The 27,626-nt window shown below is 34.1% G+C and overlaps 1 protein-coding gene across 2 annotated transcripts in view; it reads left to right on the top strand.

Moving 5' to 3' along the window:
• The window catches only part of wdr70 (WD repeat domain 70), a 91,268-nt gene that overhangs the window by 51,949 nt on the left and 11,693 nt on the right, over positions 1 to 27,626 (top strand). For both annotated transcript variants that reach the window (XR_013819981.1, XM_079860758.1), the window contains exons 11-15: positions 7,886 to 7,985; positions 9,404 to 9,488; positions 11,036 to 11,174; positions 26,132 to 26,232; positions 27,250 to 27,329. Coding sequence is in view for 1 of the 2 variants with exons in the window: in XM_079860758.1 (XP_079716884.1) it covers positions 7,886 to 7,985; positions 9,404 to 9,488; positions 11,036 to 11,174; positions 26,132 to 26,232; positions 27,250 to 27,329 (505 nt within the window). In the remaining variant the exon portion in view is untranslated. The remainder of the gene's footprint in view (positions 1 to 7,885; positions 7,986 to 9,403; positions 9,489 to 11,035; positions 11,175 to 26,131; positions 26,233 to 27,249; positions 27,330 to 27,626) is intronic.

Here is a 27,626-nt window from a genome sequence, read left to right as displayed (position 1 = left end):
ACAGTAACATACAGTGATGAATCTTACAGTGATGAATCCTACAGTAACATACAGTGATGAATCTTACAGTAACATACAGTGATGAATCGTACAGTGATGAATCCTACAGTAACATACAGTGATGAATCTTACAGTAACATACAGTGATGAATCGTACAGTGATGAATCTTACAGTAACATACAGTGATGAATCTTACAGTAACATACAGTGATGAATCTTACAGTAACATACAGTGATGAATCGTACAGTGATGAATCCTACAGTAACATACAGTGATGAATCTTACAGTAACATACAGTGATGAATCTTACAGTAACATACAGTGATGAATCTTACAGTAACATACAGTGATGAATCGTACAGTAACATACAGTGATGAATCGTACAGTAACATACAGTGATAATCGTACAGTGATGAATCTTACAGTAACATACAGTGATGAATCGTACAGTAACATACAGTGATAATCGTACAGTAACATACAGTGATAATCGTACAGTAACATACAGTGATGAATCGTACAGTAACATACAGTGATGAATCGTACAGTAACATACAGTGATGAATCGTACAGTGATGAATCCTACAGTAACATACAGTGATGAGTCTTACAGTAACATACAGTGATGAATCGTACAGTGATGAATCTTACAGTAACATACAGTGATGAATCTTACAGTAACATACAGTGATGAATCTTACAGTAACATACAGTGATGAATCCTACAGTAACATACAGTGATGAATCGTACAGTAACATACAGTGATGAATCGTACAGTAACATACAGTGATGAATCTTACAGTAACATACAGTGATGAATTGTACAGTAACATACAGTGATGAATCGTACAGTAACATACAGTGATAATCGTACAGTGATGAATCCTACAGTAACATACAGTGATGAATCTTACAGTAACATACAGTGATGAATCGTACAGTAACATACAGTGATGAATCGTACAGTAACATACAGTGATAATCGTACAGTAACATACAGTGATAATCGTACAGTAACATACAGTGATGAATCGTACAGTAACATACAGTGATGAATCGTACAGTAACATACAGTGATGAATCTTACAGTAACATACAGTGATGAATCGTACAGTGATGAATCCTACAGTAACATACAGTGATGAATCTTACAGTAACATACAGTGATGAATCGTACAGTGATGAATCTTACAGTAACATACAGTGATGAATCTTACAGTAACATACAGTGATGAATCTTACAGTAACATACAGTGATGAATCGTACAGTGATGAATCCTACAGTAACATACAGTGATGAATCGTACAGTAACATACAGTGATGAATCTTACAGTAACATACAGTGATGAATCGTACAGTAACATACAGTGATGAATCGTACAGTAACATACAGTGATAATCGTACAGTGATGAATCCTACAGTAACATACAGTGATGAATCTTACAGTAACATACAGTGATGAATCGTACAGTAACATACAGTGATAATCGTACAGTAACATACAGTGATAATCGTACAGTAACATACAGTGATGAATCGTACAGTAACATACAGTGATGAATCGTACAGTAACATACAGTGATGAATCGTACAGTAACATACAGTGATGTATCGTACAGTAACATACAGTGATGAATCGTACAGTAACATACAGTGATGTATCGTACAGTAACATACAGTGATGAATCCTACAGTAACATACAGTGATGAATCGTACAGTAACATACAGTGATGAATCTTACAGTAACATACAGTGATGAATCGTACAGTAACATACAGTGATGAATCGTACAGTAACATACAGTGATAATCGTACAGTGATGAATCCTACAGTAACATACAGTGATGAATCTTACAGTAACATACAGTGATGAATCGTACAGTAACATACAGTGATGAATCGTACAGTAACATACAGTGATAATCGTACAGTAACATACAGTGATAATCGTACAGTAACATACAGTGATGAATCGTACAGTAACATACAGTGATGAATCGTACAGTAACATACAGTGATGAATCGTACAGTGATGAATCCTACAGTAACATACAGTGATGAATCTTACAGTAACATACAGTGATGAATCGTACAGTGATGAATCTTACAGTAACATACAGTGATGAATCTTACAGTAACATACAGTGATGAATCTTACAGTAACATACAGTGATGAATCGTACAGTGATGAATCCTACAGTAACATACAGTGATGAATCGTACAGTAACATACAGTGATGAATCTTACAGTAACATACAGTGATGAATCGTACAGTAACATACAGTGATGAATCGTACAGTAACATACAGTGATAATCGTACAGTGATGAATCCTACAGTAACATACAGTGATGAATCTTACAGTAACATACAGTGATGAATCGTACAGTAACATACAGTGATGAATCGTACAGTAACATACAGTGATAATCGTACAGTAACATACAGTGATGAATCGTACAGTAACATACAGTGATGAATCTTACAGTAACATACAGTGATGAATCGTACAGTAACATACAGTGATAATCGTACAGTAACATACAGTGATGAATCGTACAGTAACATACAGTGATGTATCGTACAGTAACATACAGTGATGAATCTTACAGTAACATACAGTGATGAATCGTACAGTAACATACAGTGATGAATCGTACAGTAACATACAGTGATGAATCGTACAGTAACATACAGTGATGAATCGTACAGTAACATACAGTGATAATCGTACAGTAACATAGTGATGAATCGTACAGTAACATACAGTGATGTATCGTACAGTAACATACAGTGATGAATCGTACAGTAACATACAGCGATGAATCGTACAGTAACACAGCGATGAATCGTACAGTAACATACAGCGATGAATCGTACAGTAACATACAGCGATGAATCGTACAGTAACATACAGCGATGAATCGTACAGTAACATACAGTGATGAATCGTACAGTAACATACAGCGATGAATCGTACAGTAACATACAGCGATGAATCGTACAGTAACATACAGCGATGAATCGTACAGTAACATACAGTGATGAATCGTACAGTAACATACAGCGATGAATCGTACAGTAACATACAGTGATGAATCGTAGGCTGTAAGACCAGAGACAGTTAATAACATCAGTTGTCTTTCAGGTTCATTGTCTTAGACACTTGACAGACGTTACGAGGAGCGCCGGGACGTCCTTCGTTTCGAGTGACACAACTTTCCCAGACACGTCGTGATTTAATTAAGCTGGTTTGGCCCTAGTGAATGCTGGGTAATCAGCAGAGCCACGCTTCACCGGCCGCGCGAGCAGGTGGAGAAACGCTGATAAACACCCACAATTATGCAGAAGTAAATTGGTTTGGCGAAGAGCGTCGGTTCAGGAACACGTAATGGTGTGTGTGAAGCCGCGTTATCTGCTCGTTCCAGGTCTATGACTTCCTCTGTGAGTGTTCGGACGTACAAACACACTTCAGCTTCCCTTCTTTGACTCCGTCTCTCTGCTGATATTTCTGTTTCTCGTTTTTCCCTCCGTCTCTCTCTTTTGTGTGAGTGTGTGGTTCCTTCATGTCCTCAGGTCGTGTTTTGGCACTTTTTTTTTGCTTCTCCTTCCATAAACTGGCTATAGTTTCCATCACTCTTCATTTGTTTTAATTGAGCGGGGCTAGTTGTCACGACTCCAATGAAAACCTCTCATGGTGGGTTTATTTTTGCAAGCCAGTTTCTGTGAAGACTCAAACTGTGATGTTTTGCTTGCAAAAAAGAAGCCCTATTGAACGTTTCCACTCTTACCAACCAGGGAAAAGAGTTCACAAATTATGTAAGTTCATTATTTACTCACCACTATGTCATTCCAAACACATTTTTCCACAAAAAACACATGGTTTGAGGAATCATTCATGTCTGGAGCAGAAACGCTGCTGGACGACTTGCGATTTGATCACATCACATTAAACGCATACTAGAGCTGCACGATTAATCGTTAAAAGATCGCGATCTTGATTCAAACACCCATGCAATCTCTAGATGACATCGATTCGCCTGTGTCTATTAAACCTTTGACAAAATCACAGCGAAACATTCAGATCTGCGTTTGCGCTGCCGCTGATGTAGGGAGAGATGTTATCATGTATGAAACGGCTTCACAAACAGTCTTTTCAGCCACTTTTTGTGTTACAAATATTCAGATTGTCACAGAAGAACTGTGATAAAAGATTATAGTTCAGATATATTCACTGACGTCTACTGTAGCGATCAAAATAAAGCAAACCACCTTTAAAAAGTAACTTGACGCTTCAAATAAGGATTGTATCAGTTACATCGTTACACCAGTAGGTGGCGACAAGTGACTTAAAAAATGTAATCATTCATTCAAGAGATTTGTTCAAAAACACTGATTAATCCAGTAATGAAACAAGTGAAGTATTTATGAGTGAGTCATTGAATCATTCATTCAAGAGATTTGTTCAAAAGCGCTGATTCATCCAGTAATGAAACAAGTGAAGTCTTTATGAGTGAGTCATTGAATCATTCACTCAAACCTATTTAAAAAAAATAATTCAGATTAATTAAACATTTTTAAATAGACTGCAGCAATTGACATTTTGTCAGAACCTCTAGTAAATGACATGTTATTTTGCTTAGTTGTCTGTCTGTTCAGAATCATCATCTTTTTTTGAAATATAAAAATCGTTAATTCATCCAGATTCGTGCAGCTCTAACACATACTTATTTAAACAATAATTAGTGGTCATTGCGAAGCATCACTATTACTATCTCGCATACTTCTTCCTTCCGTACAATTGTTGATATGTAACTCATCCCGCACCGTTTGTCCGCAACACTGCTGTGACTTTTATAAGCGATCGGGCGTAGAATTTCCGTCCAGTCGGCCAGAAATCCCATATAATTAACATTGGACATAACTTTGTGACATCATATCATTGCCTTAATTATTATAATCGAATGTTCTAGATGCTTGAAATTACACAGATGACCACTGATAGAGAAAACAAGCATTCATGCTAGTGGACATTGCACTTAAAGCTTTTGTTTTTGAGATATTCACCTGTGACAACTTGCCCCAGTCTCCCTGACTGGTGATTGATTTATTTCTCTTTTCATTTAAACCATCATTTCAGATACTTCTGCTTCACAGTGTAGCCTGTGTGATGTAAATGAGTTAGTGCTAACGTTCACAGAAGACAGTGTGGTGGTTTGGAAGCAGTTTAGATGTTTTCGCAGCGTCAGGTTCTTTGAAGCCGTTTCTTCAGCTCCAGCTTTGTGGACTTTGGCACTCGTGTTATGAAGCAAATTCTAACCAGACCAAAACCATGAAAAAAAAAAAAAAGTCATGATGACTTGAAATAAAATAAACATTAGCTAAAATAAAAAATAAATGAAAGGTTATTTTGTTTCAGCTAGTTGCCAAGGCAGCATTTCTCATTTTCATTTAGTTTAACTTGATGTAAAATAATTAAAAACTTCAAATCCCCCTGTGGTGAAAGTCAAGCTTTTAATGTTGTTTATATGTCTATGTGGTGTTTTTAATATGCTTTAAGACAAACCATGTGTAAGTTCATAAGTCGACTCCATTGCTGAGTATTTCCTCCTTAAAACTGCAGTGAACCAAAGACAGTCTCAAAAACACGCTTTGAAATCGCTGGTGTTTCTGACGTCACAAACTACCTTGTAACCAATCAGATCAACGTGTGATCGTCAACCAGTGGATCTCTGAGCTGAGTGCGTGAGTGGAGGCGGGGCTCATTTGCATATTCATAGAACCGCGCATACTAAATGAGGCAAGGGTGTCGAGTTACATTCAAGATATTTTAAGGCATGAAGAATATTTTTTCAAAGAAAAACATGTAATTTTGGTGATCAAAGATGACATTTAAGGGATAAAATTGACTACAGGGCGATTTTAATAAAATCTATATAGACATATTTATATATTATATCAATGATATTAACCCTGATGGATTTTCTCTTCTGGTAGAGCCGTTCAGTCAGAGGGTTTGCCTGACATTGTGAAATGAGAAATATATTTCGATGAATCATAGACGCTTTGATCATGTATTGAGTTCATATTGTGCTGCGTCATCATGTGTTTCATGACCCGAGGCTGTGATGTTCTGGTCAGATTGCTCTGTTCTTCATGGTTTGTGACAATGGGGACACTCAAACTGGTATTGATCAGACTAATGGAGCTCAGAAACCTCTCGCTCGGGCTTTAAACACACTGGAGTCTGTATCAGACTCACCGAGATGCTCTCAAAGTCCTGCTGACTTCTGCTTATAGGAGACATCTTTAAATAAGATTATATTTAATTCATGTGTGTTTTTTATTTATTTATTTATTTTGATTTTATTTAATCTATTTAATTTTTTTCACTTGATTTATTATTTTAATTATATTTAATTAATTGTTTTAATTAATATTTTCCCCTATGACTGAATTAATGAATTAATATATATTTTATTTCATCTGTTTATTTAATTTTATTTTTATATTTATTTGGTTTAATTCTATTTAACTCATTATAATTTTCCCCATTGAGAACTTGTTTATTTATTTAATCTTTTTCATTTATTTCATTAGATTTTTTTCAATTATTTAAATTTTTTTATTCATTTTTCCCCATTGAGATCATATGAGTGAATGTATTAATTTATTTATGTATTTATTTAATCTGTTTTTCATTTATTTTATTTTATTTTATTTTAATTATATTTGTATAGCATATTAAAATAATAAATATATTTAGTTCATATTTCATACATTTTTTCCCCATATGAGTGAATTTATTTATTTATCATCTGTTTATTTCTTTTGATTTATTTTAATGATATTTCAATCATTGTAATTTACCCAATTTTTTTTTTCCCATAAGTTAAAAAAAAAAAAAATTATTTAACTTTTTATGATTTTATTTCATAAATTTATAAAATATAGTATATTATTATTTTTTTTTTTTTTTTTTTTTGTAGTTTATTACAGCTCTTCATTATCCTGCTAATAAAAAAGTGACAAAAACCAATAGATTTGAAATCTATTAGTGTAGTGTGTCTGAAGTGTGTGTTCATTAGATCTCTTCACACACTCTTGTGTAACTCAGGCTAAAGTCTCGGCTGAGGAGACAGGAGCTCTAGAAGAGGCTCTCAGCTTAAAAGGTTTTGCTTTATACACTCGTTCTCAGTCCTTGTGTTGATGTTTAACACGGGAGACGGGATGAAGGATGGCAGCGCATCAGAAAGCCCTGGTCTGAGTGACACTTCACGAATGAAGCGGTTTCAGAGTCTAGTGTGATGTTGTTCTTCGCTCGTTCTGCAGATGAAAACCTCATGGCCTGCAGACGTCGGTGTGTGAAAGGTCTTTATGTGTATTAATGGAGCACAGGTCTCGTTCTGAGACGTGTTGAAAGGTCCTCCTCCTAATGTACTTTCTCTAATGAACTCTGAATCAACATCCACCAATGCTATATTTTCTAAATGTCATAATCAAAATAATGTTAAAAATAATCAAACAAGTATTCATACTTCAATGAGCTCATTGTATCTGCATTAAATTATAACATTGTTTAAATTAATGCATTTTTCTAAATGTCATAATCATTTGTTAACAAACAAGTATTCATTACTTCAATAAGCTCTTTGTTTCTGCATTAAATTATTACACTTTAAACTTTTAATGAATACCTTTTTCACTAACTGTTATGTGTATATTCCTGAAATACATAACTCAGACAGTTTCCTCTGATAACAGATCACTGTAAATTGTAATGTGGACTCATGCACTTTCTGTAAAGCTGCTTTGAAATGATGTGTATTGTGAAAATAACCGTGATCTGAATTAATGTTTAGTTGTGTTCTGTTCCAGGTCCACACCAAGTTCCACTGCCGCCAGGCTCACGCTCCCGGGTCGGACACGTCTTGCCTCTCGTTCTCCTACGACGGAGTGACTCTGGCGTCTCGAGGAGGTGAGAGTCTGAGATATACTGATACTGTACATAAGAGACGCTAGAACAGATTCTGCTGAGCTCTTTATATAATCTGAAAACACAGAGAAAACACGTTATGACATTCTAGAATAACATTCTTTGGCATATATACAATGTTTATATATATAGTATATAAACATAAATATTAATGAATGTGTGTGTAAATACAGAATTTAATTACATTTTAAATTTTTACATTAATTATAATTTATCTAATTGTTTATAATAAAACTTTTTTATGTGTATTTGTTTTATTTATGAAATTTATTAATATATACTGTATATATATTTTTTAAACATGACACATATATACACACACACACACACATTTTAAATAAATGTAATTAATTATATTATTTTTATATTTATCTAATCGTTTAATAATGTACAGTATATATATATATATATATAACTAACTTTTAACCTTATGTATAAATTTATATATATATATATATATATATATATATATATATATATATATATAAGGTTAAAAGTTGTTGTTTTTATATATATATATATGTATGTGTATATATTAAAATGTTTCATGTTATTTGGATACAATCACGCTTTGTGTTTGTGTTGAGCATATTCTCACATATTCAAAATATTCTAGCATTTAAAACATTTAAATTCTGTTTTTAGCATTTAAAACATATTAAAATTATTTTTATTTTTTTTCATACATTTAAAAGTGCTATATGTAAGAATTTTCATGCATTAATCACTTTTTTTATTGCCACTGTGTGAACAGCTTGTAATGAAACTTAAACGACGAGACCTTCCGCGACTTCAGGTTGTCTGTGAACGCCTGTAGATGTTTTGTGTGAAGGATTTTTCCAGGAAAATCCACAAGGATGTGACGGTTTCACAAAATATCATAACAGTATAATTTGAATGACCTCATCTCTGGACATGATGGCGGGATGCTCATTAACAGTATATCAATGCAAATACATTTTAGCCTACATGGTCAGATATACTGCTTGTGTGATATTATTCATAATTTATCAAAATTATTCATACCATGAAATAAGATTTCATTCATACCGCTCACCCCTATCCTGTCCTGACAACTGAATATGTGGGTTTTAAATGCTAAAATATATTGAATATGTGGGAATATGGTGGACACAAACACAAAGCGTGATTGTCTCTAGATAATGGAGGTCTTGTCCCACTGTGACCTTTGACCCCGGCATGGAAACGACCCGTGTGTGTGAAGGCAATCACACTTTGAATGGTGTTAGTCAGCACGTGTCTGGAGATCCCATCAGAGTCACGATTCTCCGACTCATCCCGACGGACAATGACACAGATTCAGGAAAGCACCTTCTGACATCATGGGATCATGTGATGTCATTTTCCAACCCTTGTTGTGTGTGTGTGTGTGTTTTCAGGAGACGACACGCTAAAGACGTGGGACATTCGGAGCTTCAGGAAGCCTCTCGGACAAGTTACTGGATTGACCTCCTTCTTTCCCATGTAAATGGAAACTTCCATAAACAGACACAATGTTTACACCCTTAACACTTCTGCAAATAATGTTATGAAAATTCGTTATTAATTGTTTACAGATTGTGTGTCCTGACATCAGTCTGATCGATCTCTATTCTTAGCCGACATATTTAGAAAATATTAATAATTAAATGCATTATATGATTTAATATAATTTAACATAATATAATTTAATATAATTTAACATAATATAATATAATTTAATATTTAACATAATATAATTTGATATAATTTAACATAATATAATATAATTAACAATATCATTTAACATAATATAACTTAATATAATATAATTTAATATTTAACATAATATAATTTGATATAATTTAACATAATATAATTTAACATAATATAACTTAACATAATATAATTTGATATTTAACATAATATAATTTATCATCCTTTAACATAACAAAAATATAATTTAACATAATATCATATAATTTAACATAATATAATAAAATATAATATGCATGTGTCTTTAATGAGCTCCTATTAATTGAGAGGCTGCATGAAATATTAGTAGTTTTGCAAAAATCATTTGTCACTTTCAGGATCATTTAAAATTAACTTGTGAAGGTACAGAAATAGATTTTTTTTTTTTAAATATGAAAAAATATGATACCCAAGTTATGATACCGAAAATATACACTCTCCCTTATGCGTTCATATGAATAGAAAATCTCAATGTTTATTTAAAGAAAGGTGTTTTAAAGAAAGAATAATGCATGTAATAATATTATAATATTAACCTTTTACATGGTAAAATGCATACAATGCATTATAATGTTGTGTCGGAGTTTTATTGCAGTATTGTTAAAGTTATAACTGTAAGTAAATCAAGTTACAACAGTCCGAATAATTCAGGGAATTTCAAAAGTGTCATTTCCAGGCCTGGAGAATATTTATATATATATATATATATATATATATATATATATATATATATATATATATATATATATATATATATATAAATATGTTTATGGTCAGTTTTAAAGGATTTCCTCATAGACTTTTTGAGTTCAGTCTCTGTAAAATCATTTCAGTTCATCAGAAATATCTGGAAAAGTCATGGAATTAGAAAGTGGTATTTTAATATTATTTATCCACCACTATAGTGCTAATGAATATTTGAGCTTTTATTTATATATTTTCAGTTTAAGTTTTAGTCATTTTCTTAAATTATTTTTTATTATTATTGTTATTTCAATTTCCTGTTTAGTTTTTGTGATTTTAGCGCTTACACATATTTCATTTGGTTGCAAATGCCAAGTTGGCAAGTTTTTAAGTTGAAGTTTTTCTCCTAATATTTATATTTCAGACTAATTTCGATGAATTAAAATGATTTTGAATAGTGTTAGTTGTGGTGGTACGCATCATGTCAGTTTTTCATGAAGCTGATTATGAATTGTTATAAGGCATTATGAATGTTAACACCTGTCCGTGTTTTCTCTTTATTTCAAATTTTGAGATTAATTATGATTATTAATCAAACTGTTTTCTGGGATCAGGACGGACTGCTGCTTCAGCCCGGATGATAAACTTCTCCTGACGGGAACATCGGTCAGGAAAGACGAAGGAAACGGGAAGCTGGTGTTCTTCGAGCGACAGTCTCTTCAGAAGGTCTATGAGATTGAAGTGGCCGATACGGTAAGTTATACGTGTGCGTTATTTTGAGTTATGTAGTGCTGAGTCTTTACTTATAATGTTTCCAGATCACAAAATATGATTTGATAAAGTGCAATGAAGTATGGGAGCTGATTTACACTTGACTGACAGGAACAGCAGATGTGAAGACACACGCTTCAAATTCACACTTATCTAATAGTATATATGTTTCATATATAATAAGCTTTATTTTATACATTTATTTCCATTTCCATTATCATTATAATTTTTATTATTACTATATCCAGATCCTTCATAATTGTCAATTCTTTTACTTCAATGAAAGGCTAGTTTTTTTTTGAATGAATGAATGAATGAAAGATCAAAAGTATAAACAATGCAGATTTATTTGTATTTTATATATATATATATATATATATATATATATATACACTCACCTAAAGGATTATTAGGAACACCTGTTCAATTTCTCATTAATGCAATTATCTAATCAACCAATCACATGGCAGTTTCTTCAATGCATTTAGGGGTGTGGTCCTGGTCAAGACAATCTCCTGAAATCCAAACTGAATGTCAGAATGGGAAAGAAAGGTGATTTAAGCAATTTTGAGCGTGGCATGGTTGTTGGTGCCAGACGGGCTGGTCTGAGTATTTCACAATCTGCTCAGTTACTGGGATTTTCACGCACAACCATTTCTAGGGTTTACAAAGAATGGTGTGAAAAGGGAAAAACATCCAGTATGCGGCAGTCCTGTGGGCGAAGATGCCTTGTTGATGCTAGAGGTCAGAGGAGAATGGGCCGACTGATTCAAGCTGATAGAAGAGCAACTTTGACTGAAATAACCACTCGTTACAACCGAGGTATGCAGCAAAGCATTTGTGAAGCCACAACACGCACAACCTTGAGGCGGATGGGCTACAACAGCAGAAGACCCCACCGGGTACCACTCATCTCCACTACAAATAGGAAAAAGAGGCTACAATTTGCACGAGCTCACCAAAATTGGACAGTTGAAGACTGGAAAAATGTTGCCTGGTCTGATGAGTCTCGATTTCTGTTGAGACATTCAGATGGTAGAGTCAGAATTTGGCGTAAACAGAATGAGAACATGGATCCATCATGCCTTGTTACCACTGTGCAGGCTGGTGGTGGTGGTGTAATGGTGTGGGGGATGTTTTCTTGGCACACTTTAGGCCCCTTAGTGCCAATTGGGCATCGTTTAAATGCCACGGCCTACCTGAGCATTGTTTCTGACCATGTCCATCCCTTTATGACCACCATGTACCCATCCTCTGATGGCTACTTCCAGCAGGATAATGCACCATGTCACAAAGCTCGAATCATTTCAAATTGGTTTCTTGAACATGACAATGAGTTCACTGTACTAAAATGGCCCCCACAGTCACCAGATCTCAACCCAATAGAGCATCTTTGGGATGTGGTGGAACGGGAGCTTCGTGCCCTGGATGTGCATCCCACAAATCTCCATCAACTGCAAGATGCTATCCTATCAATATGGGCCAACATTTCTAAAGAATGCTTTCAGCACCTTGTTGAATCAATGCCACGTAGAATTAAGGCAGTTCTGAAGGCGAAAGGGGGTCAAACACAGTATTAGTATGGTGTTCCTAATAATCCTTTAGGTGAGTGTATATATATATATATATATACACATACATACATACATACATACATACATCATTATTGCAGATTAATTTATTATACTATATATTTAAATTATTTATTATTTTATATTTTATTTATACCATTATGTTATTAATTTATATATTTGAATATTAGCTTTTATTTTTATAATTTAATAGTTTTAGTAAATTTGACTTGTGCTTTTTTCATTTTTATGAATTTTTTATTTGTCTATTTTATATTTTTCTATTTTATAAAATTATTTCATATAGATTTTATATGTATATATTATTATTATTATTACAAATTAACAATTTGTATTTTAATTATATATATATATATATATATATATATATATATATATATATAAAATATAAATTAAATATTTATTATTATTATTATACTTTTTTAATTATTTATGTTTTTATATATCATAATATATGATACTTTTTATTTTAGAAGTAGTAGTTATTATAGTAATTATCTACCATATTTATTATTTGAATTGATATCCAGATGTGCATGTACTGGCAGCTCTTATTTATACTTATATATATATATGGAGAAGCTGAGAGAAAGCAACACGTCCCAGTAAAAGTGTTTTCTCTAATTGTCTGTAAGACTGCGGTCTTGAATGACTGGCTAAATATGGTGGCGTGAGATCACCAGTGCGTCTGCAGTGAGGAAACGAAACCTTCCTCCTGTGTGTCCCTGTGGAGGCGCCGGGAACGCTGTCTTCCTCCATGCATTAGCTGGACTGACGCGAGGAGAACTCGATGCGCTTATCTGAAGCGAGTGAAAGCTCAAAGCTCCTGAGTGTGTGTCTCAGTCCCAGCGCTCAGGCTCCAGTCATAACACCGTAAAGCTAATGCTCTCCAGCTCCGTGTGCTCGGTGTGTACCGCTGACAGCACGGCATAAAGCAGATGTTCACATCTCTCTGTGTGTGTAATCATTACAGACATTTTCCAAACCCTTCTTCTGATTCATGCCCACTGCTACTACTCTACTCCAAAAGAAGAAAATCAAGCTTTCAATTTGTGTTGTGCATTTTGATATAATAATAATAATTATTATTATTTCAATGTTATGTCATCCGTTTTTAGAGTTTGGCATCATCCATCATTCCTATGCTCTCACATACACCTAATGTCTCATATCAGGCTTTACTGAAGAATAACATCATCTGACACAAGGGTATTTCATTATTGCAAATCAATATTATAATGATTTAAAAAAAAAAAAAATCACATATATATTTTATTTATGATAATTATTATTATTTCATTATTGCATTGCATATTGATTTCATTTAAAAAATATATATTTTAATGTATATATATATCTATATATATATCTATATATATATATAAATTAGCATATTATATATATATATATATATATATATATATATATATATATATATATATATATATATAAATTAGCATATTTTATTATTTAACATATTTTAACAAATATTTTATTTTTATATATATTTATTTAATATATATTTAATATAATTTAATCTGACATATTGGTATTTTTATTATTGCGAAAGAAATATGTTATACTTTTTTATAAATGTATTTCATATATATGTGTATACTAATTATTTTTATTTAATTACTGCAAATTTCTATATTATAATTTGTATTTTAATTCTTTATTTGATATATATTATAATTTATTACTTTATTATTTCATTATTGCAGATAAATATATTGTAATTTACATTTTAATTATTTATTACGTCTATTTTATTTTATATATAATTTATTCTTATTCTCATACCAGATATCAGTCTGCTATATTGAATTTAATTTTGTTTGTTTGTTTGCAGATATGAATGTAATATTTTATCCTAAAATGAAAAGTATGCTATCATTTACTCACCTTTTTTGCCATATTATTTGTTTTATTTATCATGTAAATAATCATATCATTATTTTTTGAGACATTAGGCAGAATGTGCACGCTGCTCTTTTCCACACACTCCCAGAAAAAAGGTACAAAAGCTGTCGACGGTACCCTTTCAAAAGGTTCCAACATGTACCATTTAGGCACTAATATCTGCACTTTTGGTACCGATATGTACCTTTGGGTGACTAATATGCACTCTTTAGGTACAAAGGTGTACCTTTTGAAAGGGTGCCGCCCCAGTGACAGCTTTTGTTCCTTTTTTCTGAGAGTGTACGAGCACAACGAAAGCTGACTTATTCTATTATTAAGCCCCATGGTTTATTATAGCAGTGGCCGACTTCGACTCTGGTCGGGTGTAAATACCTTTGGACCGTCCAGAGGACTAAAGTTATTTATAGCTGACCTGACGAGTGAGCTATTTACGGTGTTTATCCAGCAGGACGACTGAAGAATTTAAGTGCTGTCTTTATGAAGTGGTCCTGTGACAGACAGAGCCACCAATCATGCGAGTGTAAACACTGAAATAACCCCGCGCTGGACAGAGTAAATACTCCAGGGGTGGCTCTCCACTTCCAGGACTTTTTCACAAGGTGCAAAAACCAGGTGAGACATCTGCGTCCTCCTGCGACTCGATGCCCGGAGAACTAAAACAGAACCAGCCCTGCTCTCAGATTCGACTGATGTAGTGTTTATGGGATTGTTTTTAGAGGCTTCTGGACTTGCACAGAAAAACTGAAGCTAGAAATACAATATAAATGGTAAAACTTTACATTAAGGTTCATTAGTTAACATTAGTTAAAGCTGCAGTATGTAGTTTTTCCTCTTTGTCGCCATCTCTGTTCGAAATCTGCAATTGCAGTTATTTGCGGAATTATCAACTTTACGTGGGTTGTGCCTCGGCACGGCACAGCACGTATCAATCCGATGTTTTGAGGAGAACGTGCGGCTGTCAGTCACAGGTGTGGATCCTGGCATTCGCAATCACAGATTCCACTTTTTGGAAGTATGACCAGCATAAGAATTTTCACCGGTTAATGTAATCTGAAGTAACATCCAGTTTAGTTCTGATCAACTAAGGGAAAAAAAGCATTGCAGTGAATCACGCTGATTAACGATCACTTATCACGTCAAACCGTGCAAATTATTCTTTGTTCTCAAATTGCTAATGTTAACAACATCAGCATTGCGTGACTACATTTATTATGTATTAGGGCTACCTGTAGTTCAGTTTCCATTTCTGTGCAGTCTAAGGCCCAATCCCAATTCTATTTTATACCCCTTCGCCTACCCCTAACCCTTCGTCTACCCCTTACCCTTGCCCCTTGAAACAGAGTCATTCATTCATTCATTCATTCATTCATTCATTCATTCATTCATTCATTCATTCATTCATTCATTCATTCATTCATTCATTCATTCAAGGCATAGGGGTGAAAATATTCCCCTAAGAAATGGGACACCACTACTACACCGTTACACGTCATTATACGTCGTTGCTAGCGCCTACGTCACAGGAGATGCGCCAATGTTTATCACAAACTTCCAAGATGCCGTCGTCAGCTGTAGTCTTGCGTGAGTTACAGCTATTTTTTTTGCATTTTTCTTCTGAAGTTCGCAGAAAACAACGGAGATGACGATATCTTCGACGCCTAAAGCTGTGTTCACACCAAACGCGAATAGAGCGTCTGGCACAAGTGATTTCAATGTTAAGACGCGTTTACGCGCGTCTGGAGGTCTTGCGGCGCGAATGAGGCGTTTAGCGCGGCGCGGTGGACGCGAATTCGCCTCATTCGCCCGTCCACTTCGCTTCAAACTTTTGCTTTTTACACGCGTCATATTGTTAACGAACTTTAGCGATTTTTTTTTTGCAACCGTTTCTTTGAAGAACATAACCGTAAACACAAGATTGAATGTGACATAAAGAAAATGATTACTGGCAGTCATGTTGCCTCTGTAGCCGGTGTATGCAGGTACATTTCTCGTTTGTAGTGTGGTCCCGAAAATTCTTCCTTTCAAGGGCTATCTGGCCCTTCCCCCTACCCTTACCCCTCCAACCAAAAGAGAATCGAGACAACCCTACCTCTTAACGGGAACGCGCAAAACGGAGGGGTAGGGCCAAGGGGTGAATTGGGATTGAGCCTAATTTCTAACTGTCATCCCAACAAATGAATGTTCCTTAGAACTGGTTCTTAAGGCGGGCGTACACGGTGCGATTTTTGCTGTTTTACGAGCTCGCATATGATCTTTTCCACTCGGGAGAAATCGAGTAGAAATCGGTGATGTTCGCGTGGTCGCGGCTCGCAGCGTGTGAGAGGAATGCCGAGCCGAGCCGAGCACGTTACGAGCAACTCCCGACCTCCCGATAATTTTTAAACATGTTTAAAAAATTCAGGGAGTCGGCCCGATTTTCACCAGCGTATAGGCTGTCCCCTATTGCCAAATCATTCATAACCAGGCTAGATCGATGGGGCTATACTCAGTGGTAGCAAACATACAGGTGTGCACACACACACACACACACACACACACACACACTTCTCTCTCTTTCTCTCTCTCTCAAAGTTTTTATGTTGAAAGGAATGTCTACTGTTCTCTGCTTTTCAACAAATCATTTGCACACACATTTCTGTCATTTTTCTATCTGAAGATATAGTTGCCTGCAACACTGAAAGCTCCGGTCTCTGTGTTTAGCGCGAAAGCTCACGTGATTGCCGCCGGCTCGGGAAAAGATTTGTGCAGGACAGTCGTGCCGTGTACCAGCTGCTGGTACTGACTCGTAGCGTGTGCAATATCTCACGATCTCCCGAGTGTCCGAACTCGCACTGTGTACGCCCACCTTAACCTGTGCAGCAGAACTAAAGCCGTAACCTCTGCGTACATTTTTAACCCCTTCAAAACACGGAGTATTCTTTTATTCTGTAGCCACTCCGAAGTCTTTCACATTTTACAGCGGGTGAATCTCCAGCTGGTGATTGTCGTTTGAACCTTTCTGGATCCGCCATCAAATTGATAAGTTTAACTATATCAAGTGCTGTGAGAAAAGGCTATGAATCTCCAGCATCCTCACACTCATAGCCGACTAGCCGAGACTCTTCTTTATGTGGACAGATGTGACGTAATGATGTGACGTAATTTCCCGCGTAAATCCACCAGTTCCACTGGAATTAAAAACAATATTACAAGCTTACCGTGTTGAATCGAGCTACGGCAAGCAGAGAGTTCTGAACACTGGTTATGTACTTGCTCACAAATTTATTCTGGATTATTTTTAACCCAAAAAAGTTAGTTGCAGGTTTAAATACATTAGTTAGCATGAACTGATAACGAACTGATAACGAACTTATACAGCATTTATTAATCTTTGTTAATGTTAATTTCAACATTCACTAATACTTTATTAAAATCTTGTTAACATTAGTTAATGCACTGTGAACTAACAATGAACAGCTTTATATTTTTTAACTAACATTAACAAATACAGTAACAAATGTATAGTTCATGCTAGTTAATACATTAACTAATATTAACTAATGAACCTTATAGTAAAGTGTTTCCTGCTTTGAGCTCGACACAGGTTCATGTTCAGGTGTTTTAGCCGGTTGTAACGCCTCTCCGCTGTATTTCTGAGTCTAAAACCTAAAAGTTTCATTGCATATCTTTTCCCTTTTACTCCAACATAACGAAAGCATCCGTGTGTCTCCGGTGCCGTGCTCTTGCTGTCAGTAAACAGCTTCTTTTGTTTAGAAATGATGGAAGATTTAATAAGTTGCTGAAATGCTGCCATAACCGCAGTAAAAGTGCTGAAGAAAGACTAATAATTCAGCATTAATATCACATGCACTTTATATACATTATATATTTTATATATCAGTATTTATTTTATATAAAGTGTATGACTATTGCAAATTAATGTTATAATTTGTATTATTATTTATTGTATATATAATATACATTATGTATTTTATTCATCACATTACCATTATTAGTATTACATTTATTAATACATATTTTATGCATGCAAGTTATAATAATTTCATTATTGCAAATTAATATATTAGAATTTTTTTGCTTCAATAATTTATATTATGTATTTTATATATAATGTATTCTTATTATTATTAATGATTGCAAATTAGTATATTGACATTTTAGTTATTTATTATTTAGTTATATATTATTAAATTATTATTATTAAATTATTATTTTTATTGTATTAAATTATATTGAATTTGTTATTATTTCTTCATTGCAAAGTAATTGCTATAATTTAGATTTTATTAAATATTGTATATGTATTTTACTATTGTTATTATTATTATTTATTTTATGTAACATATATTATAATTTCACACTTTTATTATTGCAGATTAATGTTATAATTTTATTTGAATTATTTATTATAAATGTAATATCCATTATATATTTTATTCTCTCACATTACCATTATTATCGTTACATGTATTTTATATAGTTTATGCATGTAATTTATTATAATTTCATTGCAAATTAATATATTAGAATTATTTATTTTATGCATATTATATATTATACATTTATAATATATTAGTAGTCATATTTGTATTAATTCATTAATTCTTTTTTATTCATTTTTTGTATTTTATGTATATATTAATGCATTATATATCTAATTTATTAGTATATAAATATATTATATATTATATAAATATATTACAAATGAATATAACATATTTTTATTTATTTTATATGTATTATATTTAATTTGTTGTTATTTAATTAGTTAATTTTTTTATGTAAATTATGTGTAATGTCTTACTATTATTATTTCATTAAAGCAAATAAATGTGCTATAATTTATATATTTATATATTATTATATATTCTATATGTAATTTATTATTAAAATTATTATATGACATGAAAGCATCCTAATGTCTTCTAAGGTACATGTTGTCCATATTTGTTCCACTTGCTCATCCAAGCACAAGCTCATCCTGTCCTGTAAACAGCTTGTTTTGCTTGGAAAAGATGGAAGATTGAATAAGATGCTTCAGTTTTTGCCATAACCGCAGTAAATGTGCTGAAGAAAGACCTGATTCACTCACATTGCCATCATTATCATTCCTCTTCGTGCTAGCAGAAACATTTGAGCTGCATATAAATACTCTGCATTATGAGTGTTTGTTTCACTGGCACATGATGGACTCGTTGAGCCGTTGATGCATGTTTGGGCCGATATACAGTCAAACCAAAAAAAATTCAGACACCAGATATCATTTTTGATATTTTTTTTCTAGTGGGTGCAGGACAGTATAGTTAATTTATGTAAGTGAGGAGACCAAAATAAAGTAAACTGTGACATATTATACCCAAATATTCTTCATACAGTGACTACCAGTAAAAATATTGAAAATTTAGGGCCAAAAATTATTCAGACATTTTGAGCTGATCATGTTTTGCTGAAGTGTGTTTTCTTTAATTGCGAATGCGAACTTTTTACACACAGACTGAACAAAATGAAGCATTGCTTGGTGATTGGTTGAGCTAAACTGGTATTATCTAATTGTGTAGTTAAATTTAACAGCTGACAGATATTCAACATAATTCATGTGTGAGACAGTCTAACAGAAGGACGGACAAAACCAGTCAAATATCAACTGAGTTCTGCTCATATTTTATTACCATTCTCTCTAAACTATAGCGAATAAACTGTGAGAAATGTTGTAGATGTCTGAATAAATGTAGTTTTGACTGTGTATATCGCTATATTTAGCTGTTCTCAGGCCAGGAAACTGAATTCCGATGTACTCTGTGATCCTCAAATATACAGATGTGCACGATCTAAAGCCTCCACACACACATGATATCAAGGTAAAGCAGATTATATTTGTATTCCGCCAAAAAAAGGCTCAGCTGGAAGCACATTTCAGATCCGCGGCCAAATCTTCCAGATCTTTTTCTAAATAATCAATTACTCGGCCACATGCCGACAGAGACGGATTAACCCCGTACATCCCGTTAAGTCAATCAGTGCAGTGGAGACCCCTGCTACGGGACGTGGGGGGGTGGGGGTCCTAAAGCCCTGTTCTAGGTCAGGCAGGCTTAACTGAAGGCAGAAAGGCTCAGGTTTGAGATGAACAGCTGGAGGAGGATAAGCAGATTCACCCAATGCCTCACAGGTCTTTCCTGATCCGCACAGGGAATGATCTGCACAGGGAGTGATCTTCATAGGGAGTGATCTGCACAGGGAATGATCTTCATAGGGAGTGATCTGCACAGGTGATCTGCACAGGGAATGATCTGCACAGGGAATGATCTGCACAGGGAATGATCTGCACAGGGAATGATCTGCACAGGGAATGAACTGCACAGGGAATGAACTGCACAGGGAATGATCTTCATAGGGAATGAACTGCACAGGGAGTGATCTGCACAGGGAGTGATCTGCACAGGGAATGATTTGCACAGGGAATGATTTGCACAGGGAGTGATCTGCACAGGGAATGAACTGCACAGGGAATGATCTGCACAGGGAGTGATCTGCACAGGGAGTGATCTGCACAGGGAGTGATCTGCACAGGGAATGATCTGCACAGGGAGTGATCTGCACAGGGAATGATCTGCACAGGGAATGATCTGCACAGGGAGTGATCTGCACAGGGAGTGATCTGCACAGGGAGTGATTTGCACAGGGAGTGATCTGCATAGGGAATGATCAGCACAGGGAGTGATCTGCACAGGGAAGGATCTGCACAGGGAGTGATCTGCACAGGGAATGATCTGCACAGGGAATGATCTGCACAGGGAATGATCTGCACAGGGAATGATCTGCACAGGGAATGATCTGCACAGGGAATGATCTGCACAGGGAGTGATTTGCACAGGGAGTGATTTGCACAGGGAATGATCTGCACAGGGAGTGATCTGCACAGGGAAGGATCTGCACAGGGAGTGATCTGCACAGGGAATGATCTGCACAGGGAATGATCTGCACAGGGAATGATATGCACAGGGAATGATCTGCACAGGGAATGATCTGCACAGGGAATGATCTGCACAGGGAGTGATCTGCACAGGGAGTGATCTGCACAGGGAATGATTTGCACAGGGAGTGATTTGCACAGGGAGTGATCTGCACAGGGAGTGATCTGCACAGGGAATGATCTGCACAGGGAATGATCTGCACAGGGAGTGATCTGCACAGGGAGTGATCTGCACAGGGAATGATCAGCACAGGGAATGATCTGCACAGGGAGTGATCTGCACAGGGAATTATCTGCACAGGGAATGATCTTCATAGTGAGTGATCTGCACAGGGAATGAACTGCTTCTCCTGTGCTGTTAACTAATGCCAAAAGATAATATTTCAAGTGCATTTGGACCCCCATAACTGCTGGATAATTCATCTATCTATCTATCTATCTATCTATCTATCTATCTATCTATCTATCTATCTATCTATCTACCTACCTACCTACCTACCTACCTGTCTGTCTGTCTGTCTGACTGTCCATCTTTCTATTTGTCTGTCCATCCGTCCATCCATCCAGTCTTATCCATCCCATCTATCCATCCATCATCCAGCCCGTCCTATCCTCCATCCCATCTTATCCATCTTATCATATCCATCCTATTCCTCCCATATTATTCATATTATCCATCTTATTCATCTTATTCATCTTATTCATCCTATCATATCCATCCTATCCATCCCATATTATCCATATTATTCATCTTATCCATCCACCAATCCATCCTATCCTATCTATCATCCAGATCGTATTTTTTCTGTACAACTTTATTATTTACTCATTTGATTCCAAACCTGTTTTGTTTTACTTTACTTTTCATTTTAATTTTGTTTTACTTTTTTTAATTTAATGTTTTTTTTTATGCATTTCTTTTCAATACAGTGTATTTGCATGACAGTTCATATCTGTCAAGCTCAAAAAAAAAAAAAATAGAGACACTATGCAAAGACCATAGAAGTAGTCCGTATGACTTTTATGCACTATATTGTTGTGCTTTAAATGGCTTTGCTTCATATTTAAAAGACAGGACCTTTTCTGTGGAGATTGGCAGGGATTCATCATCTTGTGCATCAGTTTTGTATGGGGTTCCACAGGGCTCAATGCTGGGTCCAGTTTTAGTTTCATTACACATGCTCCCTTTGCCAATTTTAGGGAATATCATTTTTCATACCACTGTTGTGCAGATGACAGTCAGTGTTACTTTCCCTTACATCAAAATGATGTTTCTAGTTTACAGTGTTTATTTGATTTTTTTGAAGGATGACAGTCATTGGATGTCAGCAAATTTCCTTCAGTTAAATGAAGCAAAGTCAGAAGTCTTAGTTTTTGGCCCCTCTGCTTCCACAGAGATGTTTGTCAGTAAATTAGGATAAGTCAATGCTGTGGTCAGAAGTTGCTTCTATCAACTCAAGAAAATAGCCAAAATGAAGTCATTTTTATCATCCAAAGATTTGGAGTCTGTAATGCATGCTTTCATCTTATCCCGACTGTATTATTGTAATGTATTGTACTTGGGTGTCTCCAGCTTGTCCAGCTAGACTTTTGACTGGAACAAAGAAAAGGGAACATATTTCGCCAGTGCTGGTCTTCCAGTCAAATATCGTATCCAGTTTAAAGCATTATCGTTTGTTTATAAAGGCCTCCACGGTTTGGCTCTTGCATGTATTTCTGATCTCCTTTCGTTTCATCATACATCCAGACATCTTTCGATTAACCAATGATAGTCTACGGTTGATTGTTCCCAGGATTCGTGCCTTTTCAGTGGCTGCTCCACAGCTCTGGAATAATCTGCCACTTTACATTAAATCTGCATCAACATAGATGAGTTTTAAGAACGGATTTAAAATCATCATATTTATTACTGCATATAGTCATAAGTACAGGTGCAGTGATGTAATTTGTGCATTGCATGTGATTATGTGTTGTGTCCTAGTTTTAATATTATTTGCTTAACATTTGTACAGCACTTGTGCCAACATCTGTTGTTTTTAAATGTGCTTTATAAATAAATGTGACTGACAGATATTTAATATGTTTCGCAGAATTCATAGGATGCAGACCCAAATTTAAGTCGTTATTCACTGACATTCTTCCCCTATAGCTTTCAATTAGAATGTAAATGAGATTTGATAGCATAACATTTAAAAATGTTATTTATTTATTTATTTAATATAATATTTTACATAGTAGATATTATTATTATTATTTCCTTATGGAAAATGTAATATATTATAATTTTATTTTAATTATAATTTATATAATTTAATTTTAATTATTTTATTAATCTGCTATATTTATGTATTTATGTGGGTTAGATTTTCTTCAGTCACAAGTAAGATGGTCATAGTTTTTTTTGTGTGTGTTTTTTACTTTAATGGTGCCGTGTTTTGGACATGCTCACAAATGAACTGTCATTGTATACACTGTAAAAAAAAAATTGAGGTAATCAGTTTCAATGTTTAAGTAAGCAGAACTAGCATATTTATATTTTGTACTCATACATTTTAATTGCCCTTAACTTATATTTGAGTAATCTAATTCATACATTTAACTTAAAATGATCATGTAATTTCAACTTATATTTAGTAGTGGAAACTTAGCTAATTCAATAAATGCTAACTTGCTAATTGGTAACACAATGTTAACAAAATTAAACAACTAAATCTCCCACTTTAACATAAATCTCGCACCCATAAATATATATTTTATATTAATTTATATTAATCTAAATTAAAAGAAACAAGTTAATAAAACTCAAAACCATGAAACAGTTCATATAACGTAAAATGTGTCAGTTTTGTGAACTCAAAAGAAAAAGAAAGTTTCTAAATACCCATAAAAGTAAATTTATTGAACAAAATAGTTTGTTTACAATGAATTATTTTGAGCATTACACTGTAAAAAAAAATTCTGCCTTAAATTTTTTAATACAATCAACTCTGATGTTTAAGTCATTTCAACTTAAATTGCATTAAACTGACTTCAAAAAATGTTGAATCTTGTATAACTTATAAAAAAAAGTTGAAAATTGCTTAAATTATTTTGATGAGTTAAAGCAATGTAAAAACATATGTTGACATTACTTACTGATCATATAATTGTTTACAGTGTAGGGTTTACAGTGTAGAAATGTGCTGCATGAAGACGCTTCTCCTACATGAGATTCCAGGTATTCATGAGTCTGTTCCTCCATCTCACACACACACACGCACACACACATGCCCACAAATCCTCACACATGCCCCGTTTGTCATTCAGATCCAGGCCTCTTCCCGAACGCCAAATATAGTCAACTGGAGATGAGCTGGAGGGCGAGAGATATCAGACGTCACCCTCTGCCATCGGTTTATGTTCAAATAATATGAATTTATTAAAAAATAATATGATTTCATAAAAAATTATGAAATCTCAACTTCAACCAGCACACTCTAGGGGTTCATAAGTGCTGTCAACGAAGACTGACAGCTATTCGTGAACTTAGACGCTTGTCTGTTCAGCCGCGTCATTGTCTTTTGTATCCCAGTGTTATTGAGCCAGTCCTTACTTATGGTGCCATTTGTTTTTTTCCATATGCTAACAGTTACCAACAAGAACCAATTCTTAAAGATAACTTATTTAGCAAGTCAAATTATTGGTATCCCTACCCCTAATTTATCATATTGTGTCTCTACATTCGCGTTGCGAAAGGCACAAAAATCTTAAACGACCCAGACCACCCACTTTACAAATTTTTTTGTAAAGTGCCATAGATATAGGTATTGATTACCGATGTGTAGAAAGACCAGGAATAGTAAGAGTTTTGTTCCTGTATCTATACGAGCTCTAAATACATAGGAAATCGCCCATTGATACGTCATGTATGCTCTCTTGTTGTTGTTTTTTTGTGATGTCAGCGACTATTTTTGATGGTATTATGATTTGTTGATAATTTAACATGTTATGTGTGTTTGTGTTATGTACGCATCTATGGTGGAAACAAATTTCCTCGCAAAGACAAATAAAATATTCATGGATGTGAATGCAAAGTTGTTCAGTATGAGTAGATCTATCAAATGATATGCATATTGTGTGGATGTGTGAAACACCTCTTGATTACGGAGATGGAAAATACCATTTACAGGCAATTTACCATATAAACATACGGTTTTCAAAGCTTTTTAACAGTTAAAGCGCCACTTATGGTCCGATCTCCATAAAATTTTGCATGCTTGTTTAGAATGTTATGTCACATATGCGCACCAATTTTCATGAGGTTCTGAGTTTTCGTTTAGGATTTATTGGCTTTCGAGTGTATTTTGCCACGCCCATTTTCTTTATAGCCATCCAAATGCAAAAAAAAAAAAAAAAAAAAACTATCTATCTATAATGAGTTCTCACTCTCGTTCTCTCCTCTGGTGTTGTTTCAGAGTGTTGTCCGCTGTCTTTGGCATCCCAAGCTGAACCAGATCATGGTTGGAACGGGGAACGGTCTGGCGAAGGTTTACTACGACCCAGTCAAGAGTCAGAGGTCTCCGTCATACTTCACACTCTCCCCTGTTTTTACACCCGTGTTTGTCCAGTTACCATTACAGCCAGATTTGGACTGATTGAACCCAATGATTAAAGCGAGGAAACTCAGCGAAATGACTCACTCAGTCTCGTTCTCGTTCTCATTCATCATGACTCCATTTGAGCAAGATCAATCGTCTGCACGCTTAGAACAAAGTCACTGTTGTCAAACACAAGGCGAATTGTCAGAGAAAAAATTAGAAACAAAAGCGCTTTTGTGTTCAAACCTTTTTATTTACAAAAACTTGGAGTGGTAATGTATTAAAATAGTTATATTTATTTATAATAAATAAAATAGTATTTATACAATAATAAATAAAATAATTGTTCATAATTGTTTGTTTTTTTATAATTTTTTTTATATATTCACAAATAGCAATTTCAGTCTGATTTAATAATTTAGAGTTTGACATAAATAGAATATTTATATTTAAATGTTTCACTTAAAAAAAATAGGAGTGGTAATATGTACAAAATAATTTATATGATAATTAATACATTCTATAATTAAATTTTCCAGTTGACCCAGTAATGTTTACCTGATTTATTTTAGAGCTTGACATAATAGAATATTTTTTTATTTACAAAAATTAAGAGTGGTAAAATAAAAAAAATTACATTTATTTTAATAATAAATAAATTATTAAATTATATTAAAATAATGTATATAATAATCGATGAATTCTGTAATTCAAATTTTCAGTAGTTCATTCTCACAAATAAAAATATATATATTTTAGAGCTTATTTCTATTTATATTCCTTCATATATCCAGGTTTTCCAGGACTCTTGAGAATATATAATTGTATTTATTTATTTTGTGTTTATCATGCATTTTTTTCATTCAAAACAGCATGTTTGCATGACAGTGAGATTTCTGGTTCTTAAATAAAACAGATTTGAGGCATTTTATATTTTGATTGATAGTTGTTTTAAAGCTTATGTTCTAAAGCTGTTTTCTGTGTTTGTTCTTCAGAGGTGCCATGTTGTGTGTGGTAAAGAGCAAGACGAAGGAGAAACACGCTGAGACGCTGACACAAGATTACATCATCACCCGTGAGTATATGACCAGATCATATGGAAATGTGCTCAAATACATCTATATCTATATCTATATCAGACCCGTGCCTAGCAGTTTTACATAAGCTCTGATGCCTTGCTGCTTGAATGGGCCGTCTTTTTTTATTTATTGATTTTTATTGATTTTAAATAATTACAACTTCTGTCAGGGTGTACATTGAGTAAACAAACAAACAAAAACAAAAAATACATATATAAAGAAACAGTGACAAATTTAAAACTTAAACAAAAATGTGAAAATGTTTACAGACTGAAACACACTTTGCAGTTTTC

This window comes from Squalius cephalus, assembly GCF_949319135.1.
Source record: "Squalius cephalus genome assembly, chromosome: 24".
In the NCBI taxonomy this organism is placed as follows: domain Eukaryota; kingdom Metazoa; phylum Chordata; class Actinopteri; order Cypriniformes; family Leuciscidae; genus Squalius; species Squalius cephalus.
This window is presented reverse-complemented; position numbering and strand designations above follow the sequence as displayed.